The 17,491-nt window shown below is 48.9% G+C and overlaps 1 protein-coding gene across 14 annotated transcripts in view; it reads left to right on the forward strand.

Annotated features, from left to right (window-relative positions):
- Positions 1-17,491, forward strand: part of NCOR1 (nuclear receptor corepressor 1) — a 426,430-nt gene that overhangs the window by 123,817 nt on the left and 285,122 nt on the right. For all 14 annotated transcript variants that reach the window (XM_063955846.1, XM_063955845.1, XM_063955858.1 and 11 more), the window contains one exon: positions 11,179-11,294. In XM_063955846.1, the coding sequence (XP_063811916.1) occupies positions 11,179-11,294 (116 nt within the window). The remainder of the gene's footprint in view (positions 1-11,178; positions 11,295-17,491) is intronic.

Genomic DNA, 17,491 nt, shown 5'->3' on the forward strand with positions numbered 1-17,491 from the left:
TCACCCCCTGCGGGGCAGACACCTGAGTGGATGGACTTATGGAAGGAATTACGTGCAAGTGTCGACTCCTTACATAAAAAATTTGACGACATGCCAAATGCGGGACAGCCGGCTTCTCAGCTCGTGCCTGCCCAGACAATTCAAAGGCCATCAGGGGCTCTGAAACGCCCACTACCTCAGATGGCAGACACAGATGTCGACACGGATACTGATACCAGTGTCGACGACGATGAGTCAAATTTAATGTCCACTAGGGCCATTCGTTGCATGATTGAGGCAATGAAAGAGGTATTACACATTTCTCTGACGTCCTAGTGGATGCTGGGACTCCGTCAGGACCATGGGGATTAGCGGCTCCGCAGGAGACAGGGCACAAAAATAAAGCTTTAGGATCAGGTGGTGTGCACTGGCTCCTCCCCCTATGACCCTCCTCCAAGCCTCAGTTAGGTTTTTGTGCCCGTCCGAGCAGGGTGCAATCTAGGTGGCTCTCCTAAAGAGCTGCTTAGAAAAAGTTTTTAGGTTTTTTATTTTCAGTGAGTCCTGCTGGCAACAGGCTCACTGCATCGAGGGACTTAGGGGAGAGAAGTGAACTCACCTGCGTGCAGGATGGATTGGCTTCTTAGGCTACTGGACACCATTAGCTCCAGAGGGATCGAACACAGGCCCAGCCATGGAGTCCGGTCCCGGAGCCGCGCCGCCGACCCCCCTTGCAGATGCCGAAGATTGAAGAGGTCCAGAAACAGGCGGCAGAAGACTTTTCAGTCTTCATGAGGTAGCGCACAGCACTGCAGCTGTGCGCCATTGTTGTCAGCACACTTCACACAGCGGTCACTGAGGGTGCAGGGCGCTGGGGGGGGCGCCCTGGGCAGCAATGTATAATACCTTTCTTATGGCTAAAAATACATCACATATAGCCCTTGAGGCTATATGGATGTATTTAACCCCTGCCAGATCTCACAAACTCCGGGAGAAGAGCCCGCCGAAATAGGGGGCGGGGCTTATTCTCCTCAGCACACAGCGCCATTTTCCTGCTCAGCTCCGCTGTGAGGAAGGCTCCCAGGACTCTCCCCTGCACTGCACTACAGAAACAGGGTAAAACAGAGAGGGGGGGCACTTTTTTTGGCGATATTACTATATTTAAGCTGCTATAAGGATACAACACTTATATAGGGTTGTTCCCATATATATTATAGCGCTTGGGTGTGTGCTGGCAAACTCTCCCTCTGTCTCCCCAAAGGGCTAGTGGGGTCCTGTCTTCAATAGAGCATTCCCTGTGTGTCTGCTGTGTGTCGGTACGTGTGTGTCGACATGTATGAGGACGATGTTGGTGTGGAGGCAGAGCAATTGCCGGTAATGGTGATGTCACCCCCCAGGGAGTCGACACCGGAATGGATGGCTTTGTTTATGGAATTACGTGATAATGTCAGCACATTACAAAAATCAGTTGACGACATGAGACGGCCGGCAAACCAGTTAGTACCTGCCCAGGCGTCTCAGACACCGTCAGGGGCTGTAAAACGCCCTTTACCTCAGTCGGTCGACACAGACCCAGACACGGACACTGAATCTAGTGTCGACGGTGAAGAAACAAACGTATTTTCCAGTAGGGCCACACGTTATATGATCACGGCAATGAAGGAGGCTTTACATATCTCTGATACTGCAAGTACCACAAAAAGGGGTATTATGTGGGGTGTGAAAAAACTACCTGTAGTTTTTCCTGAATCAGAGGAATTGAATGATGTATGTGATGAAGCGTGGGTTAACCCAGATAGAAAAGTGCTAATTTCAAAAAAGTTATTGGCATTATACCCTTTCCCGCCAGAGGTTAGGGCGCGCTGGGAAACACCCCCTAGGGTGGATAAGGCGCTCACACGCTTATCAAAACAAGTGGCGTTACCGTCTCCTGATACGGCCGCCCTCAAGGATCCAGCTGATAGGAGGCTGGAAACTACCCTAAAAAGTATATACACACATACTGGTGTTATACTGCGACCAGCCATCGCCTCAGCCTGGATGTGCAGTGCTGGGGTGGTCTGGTCGGATTCCCTGACTGAAAATATTGATACCCTGGATAGGGACAGTATTTTATTGACTTTAGAGCAATTAAAGGATGCTTTTCTTTATATGCGAGATGCTCAGAGGGATATTTGCACTCTGGCATCGAGAGTAAGTGCGATGTCCATATCTGCCAGAAGAAGTTTATGGACGCGACAGTGGTCAGGTGATGCGGATTCCAAACGGCATATGGAAGTATTGCCGTATAAAGGGGAGCAATTATTTGGCGTGGGTCTATCGGATCTGGTGGCCGCGGCAACTGCCGGGAAATCCACCTTTTTACCTCAGACCCCCTCCCAACAGAAAAAGACACCGTCTTTTTAGCCGCAGTCCTTTCGGTCCTATAAGAACAAGCGGGCAAAAGGACAGTCATATCTGCCCCGAGGCAGAGGAAAGGGTAAGAGAGGGCAGCAAGCAGCTCCTTCCCAGGAACAGAAGCCCTCCGCGGGTTCTGCAAAGCCCTCAGCATGACGCTGGGGCTTTACAAGCGGACTCAGGAGCGGTGGGGGGTCGACTCAAGAATTTCAGCGCGCAGTGGGCTTGCTCACAGGTGGACCCCTGGATCCTGCAGGTAGTATCTCAGGGTTACAGGTTGGAATTCGAGAAGTCTCCCCCTCGCCGGTTCCTAAAGTCTGCTTTGCCAACGTCTCCCTCAGACAGGGCGACGGTATTGGAAGCCATTCACAAGCTGTTTTCTCAGCAGGTGATAGTCAAGGTACCCCTCCTACAACAGGGAAAGGGGTATTACTCCACGCTATTTGTGGTACCGAAGCCGGACGGCTCGGTAAGACCTATTCTAAATCTGAAATCTTTGAACCTGTACATACAAAAATTCAAGTTCAAGATGGAGTCACTCAGAGCAGTGATAGCGAATCTGGAAGAAGGGGACTTTATGGTGTCCCTGGACATCAAGGATGCTTACCTGCATGTCCCAATTTGCCCTTCACACCAAGGGTACCTCAGGTTCGTGGTGCAAAACTGTCATTATCAGTTTCAGACGCTGCCGTTTGGATTGTCCACGGCACCTCGGGTCTTTACCAAGGTAATGGCCGAGATGATGTTTCTTCTGCGAAGAAAAGGCGTATTAATTATCCCTTACTTGGACGATCTCCTGATAAGGGCAAGGTCCAGAGAACAGCTGGAAGACGTAGTAGCACTAACCCAAGTAGTGCTGCAACAGCACGGGTGGATTCTGAATTTTCCAAAATCTCAATTGAACCCGACGACACGTCTGCTGTTCCTGGGAATGATTCTGGACACGGTTCAGAAAAAGGTGTTTCTTCCGGAGGAGAAAGCCAGGGAGTTATCCGAACTTGTCAGGAACCTCCTAAAACCAGGAAAAGTGTCTGTGCATCAATGCACAAGAGTCCTGGGAAAGATGGTGGCTTCTTACGAAGCGATTCCATTCGGCAGATTCCACGCACGAACTTTTCAGTGGGATCTGCTGGACAAATGGTCCGGATCGCATCTGCAGATGCATCAGCGGATAACCTTATCGCCACGGACAAGGGTGTCTCTTCTGTGGTGGTTGCAGAGTGCTCATCTGTTAGAGGGCCGCAGATTCGGCATACAGGACTGGGTCCTGGTGGCCACGGATGCCAGTCTGAGAGGCTGGGGAGCGGTCACACAGGGAAGAAACTTCCAGGGAGTATGGTCAAGCCTGGAGATGTCTCTTCACATAAATATACTGGAGCTAAGAGCGATTTACAATGCTCTAAGCCTGGCAAAACCCCTGCTTCAGGGTCAGCCGGTGTTGATCCAGTCGGACAACATCACGGCAGTCGCCCACGTAAACAGCAGACACGATCTACACCCGGGAGAGTGGGGACTTCATCCAGAAGTCTTCCACATGATTGTGAACCGTTGGGAAAAACCAAAGGTGGATATGATGGCGTCTCGCCTCAACAAAAAACTGGACAGGTATTGCGCCAGGTCAAGAGACCCTCAGGCAATAGCTGTGGACGCTCTGGTAACACCGTGGGTGTTCCAGTCAGTGTATGTGTTTCCTCCTCTGCCTCTCATACCAAAAGTACTGAGAATTATACGGCAAAGGGGAGTAAGAACGATACTCGTGGCTCCGGATTGGCCAAGAAGAACTTGGTACCCGGAACTTCAGGAGATGCTCACGGAAGATCCGTGGCCTCTACCTCTAAGACGGGACCTGCTTCAGCAGGGACCGTGTCTATTCCAAGACTTACCGCGGCTGCGTTTGACGGCATGGCGGTTGAACGCCGAATACTAAGGGAAAAAGGCATTCCGGAAGAGGTCATTCCTACACTGGTAAAAGCCAGGAAGGAGGTGACTGCACAACATTATCACCGCATTTGGAGAAAATATGTTGCGTGGTGTGAGGCCAGGAAGGCCCCCACGGAGGAATTTCAACTGGGTCGATTCCTACATTTCCTGCAAACAGGATTGTCTATGGGCCTCAAATTAGGGTCCATTAAGGTTCAAATTTCGGCCCTGTCGATTTTCTTCCAGAAAGAATTGGCTTCAGTTCCTGAAGTCCAGACTTTTGTAAAAGGAGTACTACATATACAGCCCCCGGTTGTGCCCCCAGTGGCTCCGTGGGACCTTAATGTAGTTTTGGATTTTCTCAAATCCCATTGGTTTGAGCCACTCAAATCGGTGGATTTGAAATATCTTACGTGGAAAGTAACCATGCTACTGGCCCTGGCTTCAGCCAGGAGAGTATCAGAATTGGCGGCTTTATCGTATAAAAGCCCATATCTGATTTTCCATTCGGACAGGGCAGAACTGCGGACGCGTCCTCAGTTTCTGCCTAAGGTGGTGTCAGCGTTTCACCTGAACCAGCCTATTGTGGTGCCTGCGGCTACTAGCGATTTGGAGGATTCCAAGTTGCTGGACGTTGTCCGGGCATTGAAAATATATATTTCAAGGACGGCTGGAGTCAGAAAATCTGACTCGCTGTTTATACTGTATGCACCCAACAAGCTGGGTGCTCCTGCTTCTAAGCAGACGATTGCTCGTTGGATTTGTAGCACAATTCAACTTGCACATTCTGTGGCAGGCCTGCCACAGCCTAAATCTGTCAAGGCCCATTCCACAAGGAAGGTGGGCTCATCCTGGGCGGCTGCCCAAGGGGTCTCGGCATTACAACTCTGCCGAGCAGCTACGTGGTCGGGGGAGAACACGTTTGTAAAATTCTACAAATTTGATACCCTGGCTAAAGAGGACCTGGAGTTCTCTCATTCGGTGCTGCAGAGTCATCCGCACTCTCCCGCCCGTTTGGGAGCTTTGGTATAATCCCCATGGTCCTGACGGAGTCCCAGCATCCACTAGGACGTCAGAGAAAATAAGATTTTACTTACCGATAAATCTATTTCTCGTAGTCCGTAGTGGATGCTGGGCGCCCATCCCAAGTGCGGATTGTCTGCAATACTTGTACATAGTTATTGTTACAAAAAAATCGGGTTGTTATTGTTGTGAGCCGTCTGTTCAGAGGCTCCTACGTTTGTCATACTGTTAACTGGGTTCAGATCACAAGTTGTACGGTGTGATTGGTGTGGCTGGTATGAGTCTTACCCGGGATTCAAAATCCTTCCTTATTGTGTTCGCCCGTCCGGGCACAGTATCCTAACTGAGGCTTGGAGGAGGGTCATAGGGGGAGGAGCCAGTGCACACCACCTGATCCTAAAGCTTTATTTTTGTGCCCTGTCTCCTGCGGAGCCGCTAATCCCCATGGTCCTGACGGAGTCCCAGCATCCACTACGGACTAGGAGAAATAGATTTATCGGTAAGTAAAATCTTATTTTCTGATATAAACCCAGGTACCTCAAAAAAGGGTATTATGTTTGGGGAGAAAAAACTACCAATAGTTTTTCCCCCATCTGAAGAATTAAACGAAGTGTGTGAAGAAGCGTGGGCTTTCCCCGATAAAAAATTGGTGATTTCAAAAAAATTACTAATGGCGTTCCCTTTCTCGCCAGAGGATAGGTCACGTTGGGAAACTCCCCCTAGGGTGGATAAAGCGCTCACACGTTTGTCTAAAAAGGTGGCACTACCGTCTCCGGATACGGCCGCCCTAAAGGAACCTGCTGATAGAAAGCAGGAGGCTATCCTAAAGTCTATATATACACACACTGGTGTTATACTGAGACCAGCTATTGCTTCAGCGTGGATGTGCAGTGCTGCTGCTGCTTGGTCAGATTCCCTGTCGGAAAATATTGACACCCTAGACAGGGACACTATATTGCTAACCGTAGAGCATATAAAAGACTCAGTCTTGTACATGAGAGATGCACAGAGGGAGATCTGCCGGCTGGCATCTAGAATAAGTGCATTGTCCATTTCTGCTAGGAGAGGCTTATGGACTCGGCAGTGGACAGGGGATGCAGATTCTAAAAGGCACATGGAAGTTTTGCCTTATAAGGGTGAGGAGTTATTCGGGGATGGTCTCTCAGACCTTGTTTCCACAGCAACAGCTGGGAAGTCAGCATTTTTGCCCCATGTCCCCTCACAGCCTAAGAAAGCGCCGTATTATCAGGTACTGTCCTTTCGACCCCAGAAAAACAGGCGGGGAAAAGGCGGGTCCTTTCTGTCCAGAGGCAGAGGAAGGGGAAAAAAGCTGCAACACGCAGCAGGTTCCCAGGAACAAAAGTCCTCCCCCGCTTCTTCCAAATCCGCCGCATGACGGTGGGGCTCCACAGGCGGAGCCAGGTACGGTGGGGGGCCGCCTCAAAAATTTCAGCGATCAGTGGCTTCGCTCACGGGTGGATCCCTGGATCCTTCAAGTAGTATCTCAGGGGTACAAGCTGGAATTCGAGGCGCCTCCCCCCTGTCGTTTCCTCAAATCGGCCTTACCGACAACTCCCTCGGGCAGGGAGGCTGTACTAGAGGCAATTCACAAGCTGTATTCCCAGCAGGTGATAGTCAAGGTACCCCTACTTCAACAAGGACGGGGTTACTATTCCACACTGTTTGTGGTACCGAAACCGGACGGTTCGGTGAGACCCATTTTAAATTTGAAATCCTTGAACACATACATAAAAAGATTCAAGTTCAAGATGGAATCGCTCAGGGCGGTTATTGCAAGCCTGGACGAGGGGGATTACATGGTATCCCTGGACATCAAGGATGCTTACCTGCATGTCCCCATTTACCATCCTCACCAAGAGTACCTCAGATTTGTGGTACAGGATTGTCATTACCAATTCCAGACGTTGCCGTTTGGCCTATCCACGGCCCCGAGGGTATTTACCAAGGTAATGGCCAAAATGATGATACTCCTTCGAAAGAAGGGAGTTTTAATTATCCCGTACTTGGACGATCTCCTGATAAAGGCGAGGTCCGGGGAGCAGTTGTTGGTCGGGGTAGCACTATCTCGGGAGGTGCTAAAACAGCACGGCTGGATTCTAAACATTCCAAAGTCACAGCTGGTCCCTACGACACGTCTACTGTTCCTGGGGATGGTTCTGGACACAGAACAGAAAAAAGTGTTTCTCCCGCAGGAGAAAGCCAAGGAGCTGTCATCTCTAGTCAGAGACCTCCTAAAACCAAAACGGGTATCGGTGCATCACTGCACACGAGTCCTGGGAAAAATGGTGGCTTCATACAAAGCAATTCCATTCGGCAGGTTCCATGCAAGGACCTTCCAGTGGGACCTCTTGGACAAGTGGTCAGGATCGCATCTTCAGATGCATCAACTGATAACCCTGTCTCCAAGGACCAGGGTGTCTCTACTGTGGTGGCTGCAGAGTGCTCATCTTCTAGAGGGCCGCAGATTCGGCATACAGGACTGGGTCCTGGTGAGCACGGATGCCAGCCTTCGAGGCTGGGGCGCAGTCACACAGGGAAGAAATTTCCAGGGACTTTGGTCAAGTCAGGAGTCGTCCCTACACATAAATATTCTGGAACTGAGGGCCATTTACAATGCCCTAAGTCAGGCAAGGCCCCTGCTTCAAAACCAGCCGGTTCTGATTCAATCAGACAACATCACGGCAGTCGCCCATGTAAACCGACAGGGCGGCACAAGAAGCAGGATGGCGATGGCAGAAGCCACAAGGATTCTCCGATGGGCGGAAAATCACGTACTAGCACTGTCAGCAGTGTTAATTCCGGGAGTGGACAACTGGGAAGCAGACTTCCTCAGCAGACACGACCTACACCCGGGAGAGTGGGGACTTCATCCAGAAGTCTTCCTACTGTTGGTAAACCGTTGGGAAAGGCCACAAGTGGACATGATGGCATCCCGCCTCAACAAAAAGCTAAAGAGATATTGCGCCAGGTCAAGGGACCCTCAGGCGATAGCTGTGGACGCTCTAGTGACACCGTGGGTGTACCAGTCGGTTTATGTGTTCCCTCCTCTGCCTCTCATACCAAAGGTACTGAGAATAATAAGAAGGCGAGGAGTAAGAACGTTACTCGTGGTTCCGGATTGGCCAAGAAGAGCTTGGTACCCAGAACTTCAAGAAATGATATCAGAGGACCCATGGCCTCTACCGCTCAGACAGGATCTGCTACAGCAGGGGCCCTGTCTGTTCCAAGACTTACCGCGGCTGCGTTTGACGGCATGGCGGTTGAATTCCGGATCCTAAAGGAAAAGGGCATTCCGGAGGAAGTCATTCCTACGCTGATAAAAGCCAGGAAAGAAGTAACCGCAAACCATTATCACCGCATTTGGCGAAAATATGTTGCGTGGTGTGAGGCCAGGAAGGCCCCTACAGAGGAATTTCAGCTGGGTCGTTTTCTGCACTTCCTACAGTCAGGAGTGACTATGGGCCTAAAATTGGTTTCCATTAAGGTCCAGATTTCGGATCTGTCGATTTTCTTCCAGAAAGAACTGGCTTCACTGCCTGAAGTTCAGACTTTTGTAAAGGGAGTGCTTCATATTCAGCCCCCTTTTGTGCCTCCTGTGGCACCTTGGGATCTCAATGTGGTGTTGAGTTTCCTAAAATCACATTGGTTTGAACCACTTAAAACTGTGGATCTGAAATATCTCACGTGGAAAGTGGTCATGTTATTGGCCTTGGCTTCGGCCAGGCGTGTGTCAGAATTGGCGGCTTTGTCATGTAAAAGCCCTTATCTGATTTGCCATATGGATAGGGCAGAATTGAGGACTCGTCCCCAGTTTCTCCCTAAGGTGGTATCAGCTTTTCACTTGAACCAACCTATTGTGGTGCCTGCGGCTACTAGGGACTTGGAGGATTCCAAGTTACTGGACGTAGTCAGGGCCTTGAAAATTTATGTTTCCAGGACGGCTGGAGTCAGGAAAACTGACTCGCTTTTTATCCTGTATGCACCCAACAAAATGGGTGCTCCTGCTTCTAAGCAGACTATTGCTCGCTGGATTTGTAGCACAATTCAGCTGGCGCATTCTGCGGCTGGATTGCCGCATCCTAAATCAGTGAAAGCCCATTCCACGAGGAAGGTGGGCTCATCTTGGGCTGCTGCCCGAGGGGTCTCGGCTTTACAACTTTGCCGAGCTGCATCTTGGTCAGGGGCAAACACGTTTGCTAAATTCTACAAATTTGATACCCTGGCTGAGGAGGACCTTGAGTTCTCTCATTCGGTGCTGCAGAGTCATCCGCACTCTCCCGCCCGTTTGGGAGCTTTGGTATAATCCCCATGGTCCTTACGGAGTCCCCAGCATCCACTAGGACGTCAGAGAAAATAAGAATTTACTCACCGGTAATTCTATTTCTCGTAGTCCGTAGTGGATGCTGGGCGCCCATCCCAAGTGCGGATTGTCTGCAATACTTGTATATAGTTATTGCCTAACTAAAGGGTTATTGTTGAGCCATCTGTTGAGAGGCTCAGTTATAAATCATACTGTTAACTGGGTATAATATCACGAGTTATACGGTATGATTGGTGTGGCTGGTATGAGTCTTACCCGGGATTCAAAATCCTTCCTTATTGTGTCAGCTCTTCCGGGCACAGTATCCTAACTGAGGTCTGGAGGAGGGGCATAGAGGGAGGAGCCAGTGCACACCAGATAGTACCAAATCTTTCTTACAGAGTGCCCAGTCTCCTGCGGAGCCCGTCTATTCCCCATGGTCCTTACGGAGTCCCCAGCATCCACTACGGACTACGAGAAATAGAATTACCGGTGAGATTATTCTTATTTTCACACTAGACAATATTTTAAATGAATTTGCCGGTAACGACAAGTACATTTTCTTGTCCAGTGTGTACGCACTATGGGGGCCATTCTGACCCGATTGCATGCTGCAATTTATCGCATCGGTGCGATCGGGTCAGAACTGCTGCGCCGGTGCATTCCAGACGGCCGAAGGCCGGCACTGCGGTACGATCGCCTCTGCCTGATTGACAGGCAGAGGGGGTCGCTGGGCAGGGGGGGGGGACAAAACGGCAGCACTTTAACGCTGTTTCGTGGGCGCGGTCTGGACAACGCAGGCGTGGCCGGCCCGTGCGGGGGGGGGGGGAGGGGGGTGTGCAGTGGCTGCGTGACGTCACACGCAGCCGCTGCAGGCCAGGGAGCGACAAGTAGTTCCCGGCCAGCACGCTAAAGCTGCGCTGGCCGGGAGCTACTCCTGAAGTGCAAAAGCATCGTCGCTGTGCGATGCCTTTGCACTTCTGCGGTTTAGGGGGCCGGCACTGACATGCGGGGCGGGATAGCCCTGTGCTGGGCGTCCCCCCGCATGTCTCTGGACATGATCGCAGCCCTGCAAAGTTTTGCAGGGCTACGATCAACTCGGAATGACCCCCTATATCGCTAGCATTGCACGCTCCCGCAGGTTGCTAGCGAAGTCCTCTGTCGTTTGTACCTGCAGCTCCATTTTCTACAATGTCGTTAACGACTAGGACTACTGTATATCGTGCAGTGTGTACGCTGCCAGTGACGAAACAACATGTTAAATTAGGCTGAAACCCATCAATTTGGTGATGTTGGACAACTCATGTATATTGTTTGGTTGTGTGTAAAATCACTCAGTGTGTACGCACAGTATCGTTTGTCCGGGAGTTCAAGGGAAATTGTTAGCGACATGATATCGTTTGCATGTCGTCTAATTTGTACCCAGCTTTTACAGTAAAGTGAAGAACCTGGAAAACCGTATAGTTTGTCATAGAAACAAAGAGGACACCCTACTAAGCTGTATTATCTGCTAAATGTAACAAATGTCTCTTGTTTTTCAGGATTTTCCTCTCTCCGAGTACCGCAATGCTCATTTGGAAGCCTCCCAGCTTTTGCAGCAACAGCAGCTTCGAAGGCGGCCATCTTTGCTATCTGAATTTCACCCTGGGTCAGACAGGTGGGTTTTGTATTAGTGATATTATTCATCATTATTGTTTTATATATGGAAATTATTCTTATTTTGTGTACACAAATATGATGAAATTATTGGTGTTACAGTATTGATGTCCTATTTTCCTTATACAGTATAACAGTACACAGATTGTTGCAGTTCATTAGTTATAATTCTATTTGACTGACTTGCTTAGTACTGGGATGATTTGGGGGAGTTGAGAGGAATTTCTAGTGCTCACCGGAGCGGGCTGAGTAGATACAGAGAATGACCTACCAGACAGAGTCGCCAATTTTATGTATTAAAATATTTAAATAAGAGAAGACCAATCAGTTTAACAGTTTCTCTTTAAAAGGAATGTTTTTACTTCTTCAATTTGCTTAAAGTAGTTGTCGTTGAAGTGTTCAGGCATAGCTTCATGACATGGGGAATTGTACTCATCAATCCTATATAATCCTAGGTAGCTATATCGGTTTATATAATAGCAACTTATCTCCTTCTCCTCCTCCTCCTCCCGATATATTTTGTGCTTTTTAGTTTTTTTTTTTTTTTTTTATACTGTTGACCAGATTTGTTTGTTTTTATTGTCCATATCCGTCGGGCAAATGACGTATCTGTATTTATGTGTATCCAAGTTAGAGAGCACAGTAGAGCTCCTTTATAATCCAGGGCAACAATTCTGTAACTGCATGGCTTAGAAGAAGAAGGCGCCAGCAAGATCTATTCTGTTTATTCTGTTTGAGCAGTGGTTTCAAAGAGCATAATTCTACAATCTTGTGTTCCTTATGCATTGCCTTTTTTTTCTCTCAAAAAAAGTTTTTATTAACGGATGAATACAACAGAGTTCAAAATACACCTCTGAGACAGTCACAAAAAAGGTTGTTAACGGTAATAATAAATCACTCTAAATCGGACAATCAAACTCAGAGTTGAATAATCTTCAGATACAGAATGACAGATTACATGACACAGAAACGAACTGCATTTATAAAGTAAGGATTGCCATAGAATGTGTTCAAATATAGAGCAATCAGAATTACAGTCAAACAAAACAAATCGGTAATGGTTTAAAACAAAATAAGTACTTCCAAAATGTACCATGACGTGAGGGAAAAGCATTTTCTTAAAGCCTCTTTCACAGTGGTGGACAACATATGTTTATTCTGTTTTAGCAAAGATTCCAAAGACAATAATTCTACAGTCTTGTATGAACACAGTGGGGATTTTCAAGAGTGGCTAAAAGATCAGTATGTTACAAGTGTCTGTATAAGTGGCACCAGGTGCCAACTCATCTGCTCAATATTATTTTGTGGTGTTATGCCCACTACAGACTCGGCGATCCGCCGCTGAGCTGCCCAACGGCTGTGGGGAGGTGACTGGGGGAGTGACGTTTCTTCACTCCCCTCGGCTCCATAGCACTGCATGCGAATATGGACGAGATTGTCCATATTGGCCTGCATGCATAAACGACGGGGCACCAATGATGAACGAGCGCGGGGCCGTGCATCATTCATCGTTGGTGCCTACACACTGAATGATATGAACGAGAACGTTCGTTCTGTGTTATTTGCCAGTGTGTAGGGCCCTTTAGGATGCTACTAGAAAGCTGGCGTTTCAAGAGGACACCCTGTCCCAAGATAAGGGGCTTCTTGCTTAAGGTTCACAAGGTCATCAAGTCTGTTACACAAGGGTTTAGCTCCCAGCCTGCTTTTGCGATACTCCAGTTCCTTTTTCGTATATATAGATACCACAAACTTGGCCTAACAGGACATATACTTTGTGGAGTTAGGTGTCTTATGGCTGCTAATTTGGAATAGCAGATCTCTTTCGAAAATGAACCTTGTTGATAGAATCTGGCAGGTTGACACACTAAAATGCATAACCAATTTGATACATGGTCGCATTAATAAGCCCAGACTATTTGGTCTTTCTGTAATATATATTTTGATAACTCCTGTAGGCGCCCTGGTTTTCTTTCCACTACTAACAATTTCTGGTTTCCACCTATCTGACACCTTTACCAAATTCATGTGTTTATCAAGGAAGTGAGAAGAGTGAAACTTGTATAAGGGAATTTCTCTTACGTCCTAGGGGTTACTGGGAATCCATTTAGTACCATGGGGTATAGACGGGTCCACTAGGAGCCATGGGCACTATAGAAGTTTGATTGTGTGTGCTGGCTCCTCCCTCTATGCCCCTCTTACCAGACTCAGTTTAGAAAATTTGCCCGGAGGAGCCGGTCACGTTTCTGGAAGCTCATGAAGAGTTTTCTACTTTTATTTTTAAAGTTTGTTATTTCTCTGACGTCCTAGTGGATGCTGGGACTCCGTAAGGACCATGGGGAATAGCGGCTCCGCAGGAGACAGGGCACAAGAATAAAAGCTTTAGGATCAGGTGGTGTGCACTGGCTCCTCCCCCTATGACCCTCCTCCAAGCCTCAGTTAGATTTTTGTGCCCGAACGAGAAGGGTGCAGGCTAGGTGGCTCTCCTGAGCTGCTTAGAATAAAAGTATATTTTAGGTTTTTTTATTTTCAGTGAGTCCTGCTGGCAACAGGCTCACTGCATCGTGGGACTAAGGGGAGAAGAAACGGACTCACCTGCGTGCAGAGTGGATCGGGTTTCTTAGGCTACTGGACATTAGCTCCAGAGGGACGATCACAGGTTCAGCCTGGATGGGTCCCGGAGCCGCGCCGCCGGCCCCCTTACAGAGCCAGAAGAGCGAAGAGGTCCGGTGAAATCGGCGGCAGAAGACGATCCTGTCTTCAGACTAAGGTAGCGCACAGCACCGCAGCTGTGCGCCATTGCTCTCAGCACACTTCACACTCCGGTCACTGAGGGTGCAGGGCGCTGGGGGGGAGCGCCCTGAGACGCAATATAACAGATAATACCTTAGGTTGGCTAAAGAATACATCACATATAGCTCTTGGGCTATATGGATGTATTTTAACCCCTGCCATTTTTTACAGAAAAAGCGGGAGATAAGGACGTCGTGAAGGGGCGGAGCCTATCTCCTCAGCACACAAGCGCCATTTTCCCTCACAGCTCCGCTGGAAGGACGGCTCCCTGACTCTCCCCTGCAGACTTGCTACTGAATCAGGGTAAAAAAGAGAAGGGGGGGCACTATTGGCAGCTAAAAACTATACAGCAGCTATAAGGGAATAACACTTATATAAGGTTATCCCTGTATATATATATAGCGCTTGGTGTGTGCTGGCAGACTCTCCCTCTGTCTCTCCAAAGGGCTTGTGGGGTCCTGTCCTCTATCAGAGCATTCCCGGTGTGTGTGCTGTGTGTCGGTACGTGTGTGTCGACATGTACGAGGAGGACAATGATGTGGAGGCGGAGCAATTGCCTGGGTTAGTGATGTCACCTCCTAGGGAGTCGACACCTGACTGGATGATCGTATTTAAAGAATTAAGTGATAATGTCAGCACTTTGCAAAGAACGGTTGATGACATGAGACAGCCGGCAAATCAATTAGTGCCTGTCCAGGCGTCTCAGACACCGTCAGGGGCCCTAAAACGCCCGTTACCTCAGTGGGTCGACACAGACCCAGACACAGATACTGAGTCTAGTGTCGACGGTGAGGAGACAAACGTAATGTCCAGTAGGGCCACACGTTACATGATCACGGCAATGAAGGAAGCATTGAACATTTCTGACACTACAAGTACCACAAAGAAGGGTATTATGTGGGGTGTGAAAAAACTACCAATAGTTTTCCTTGAGTACACTTTTCCGGCGGGCTCGTCTCCCGCTATTTAGTACATTTAGGCAGGGGTAAATATCTCCATATAACCTCTGGGGCTATATGTGAGGTATTTTTTAGCCTTTTTAAAGGTTTTCATTTGCCTCCCAGGGCGCTCCCCCCCCAGCGCCCTGCACCCTCAGTGACTGCCGTGTGAAGTGTGCTGAGAGGAAAATGGCGCACAGCTGCAGTGCTGTGCGCTACCTTAAGAAGACTGCAGGAGTCTTCAGCCGCCGATTCTGGACCTCTTCTTGCTTCAGCATCTGTGAGGGGGCCGGCGGCGTGGCTCCGGTGACCATCCAGGTTGTACCTGTGATCGTCCCTCTGGAGCTTCATGTCCAGTAGCCAAGAAGCCAATCCATCCTGCACGCAGGTGAGTTCACTTCTTCTCCCCTCTGTCCCTCGTTGCAGTGATCCTGTTGCCAGCAGGAATCACTGTAAAATAAAAAACCTAAGCTAAACTCTCTAAGCAGCTCTTTATGAGAGCCACCTAGAATTGCACCCTTCTCGGCCGGGCACAAAAATCTAACTGGAGTCTGGAGGAGGGTCATAGGGGGAGGAGCCAGTACACACCACCTGACCTGTAAAAGCTTTACTTTTGTGCCCTGTCTCCTGCGGAGCCGCTATTCCCCATGGTCCTTTCAGGAACCCCAGCATCCACTACGGACTCCGAGAAATAGAATTATCGGTAAGTAAATTCTTATTTTTCCTTGAGTCAGATGAGTTAAATGAGGTGTGTGATAAAGCGTGGGTTTCCCCCGACAAAAAACTGCTAATTTCTAAAAAAATTATTGGCACTATATCCTTTCCCGTTAGAGGTTAGGACACGTTGGGAAACACCCCCTATGGTAGATAAGGCGCTCACACGTTTATCAAAACAAGTAGCGTTACCGTCTCCTGATACGGCCACCCTCAAAGAACCAGCAGATAGAAGGCTGGAAAATATTCTTAAAAGTATATACACACATACTGGTGTTATACTGCGACCAGCAATCGCTTCAGCCTGGATGTGCAGTGCTGGCGTCGCGTGGTCGGATTCCCTGACTGAAAATATTGATACCCTGGATAGGGACAATATACTGTTAACTATAGAGCATTTGAAGGATGCATTACTATATATGCGTGATGCACAGAGGGATATTTGCACCCTGGCATCAAGAGTAAGTGCTATGTCCATTTCTGCCAGAAGAGCGTTATGGACGCGACAGTGGTCAGGAGATGCGGATTCCAAACGACATATGGAAGTATTGCCGTATAAAGGGGAGGAGTTATTTGGGGCTGGTCTATCGGACCTGGTGGCCACGGCAACGGCTGGAAAATCCACCTTTTTACCCCAGGTCACTTCACATCAGCAGAAAAAGACACCGTCTTTTCAAACTCAGTCCTTTCGTTCCCATAAGTACAAGCGAGCTAAAGGCCATTCCTTCCTGCCCCGGGGCAGAGGAAGGGGAAAAAGACTGCACCATGCAGCCGCTTCCCAGGAGCAGAAGCCCTCCCCTGCTTCTGCCAAGTCTTCAGCATGACGCTGGGGCTTTACAAGCAGACTCAGACATGGTGGGGGCCCGTCTCAAGAATTTCAACGCGCAGTGGGCTCACTCGCAAGTGGACCCCTGGATTCTACAGGTGGTATCGCAGGGGTACAAACTGGAATTCGAGGCGTTTCCCCCTCGCCGGTTCCTGAAGTCTGCTCTACCAAAGTCTCCCTCCGACAGGGAGGCAGTTTTGGAAGCCATTCACAAGCTGTATTCCCAGCAGGTGATAATCAAGGTACCCCTCCTACAACAGGGAAAGGGGTATTATTCCACGCTGTTTGTGGTACCGAAGCCGGACGGCTCGGTGAGACCAATTTTAAATCTGAAATCCCTGAACACTTACATAAAGAGGTTCAAATTCAAGATGGAATCACTCAGAGCGGTGATAGCAAACCTGGAAGAAGGGGACTATATGGTGTCTCTGGACATCAAGGATGCTTATCTCCACGTCCCAATCTACCCGTCTCACCAAGGGTACCTCAGGTTTGTAGTACAAAACTGTCATTATCAGTTTCAGACGCTGCCGTTTGGGTTGTCCACGGCACCTCGGGTCTTTACTAAGGTAATGGCCGAAATGATGATTCTTCTTCGAAGAAAAGGCATCTTAATTATCCCTTACTTGGACGATCTCCTGATAAGGGCAAGGTCCAGGGAACAGTTAGAAGTCGGAGTAGCACTATCTCAGGTAGTGTTACGTCAGCACGGGTGGATCCTAAATATTCCAAAATCGCAGCTGATTCCAACGACACCTACTGTTCCTAGGAATGATTCTGGACACAGTCCAGAAAAAGGTGTTTCTCCCGGAGGAGAAGGCCAGGGAGTTATCCGAGCTAGTCAGGAACCTCCTAAAACCAGGCCAGGTGTCAGTGCATCAGTGCACGAGGGTCCTGGGAAAAATGGTGGCTTCTTACGAAGCAATTCCA

This window comes from Pseudophryne corroboree, chromosome 2 (genome assembly GCF_028390025.1).
Source record: "Pseudophryne corroboree isolate aPseCor3 chromosome 2, aPseCor3.hap2, whole genome shotgun sequence".
Classification (NCBI taxonomy): Eukaryota; Metazoa; Chordata; class Amphibia; order Anura; family Myobatrachidae; genus Pseudophryne; species Pseudophryne corroboree.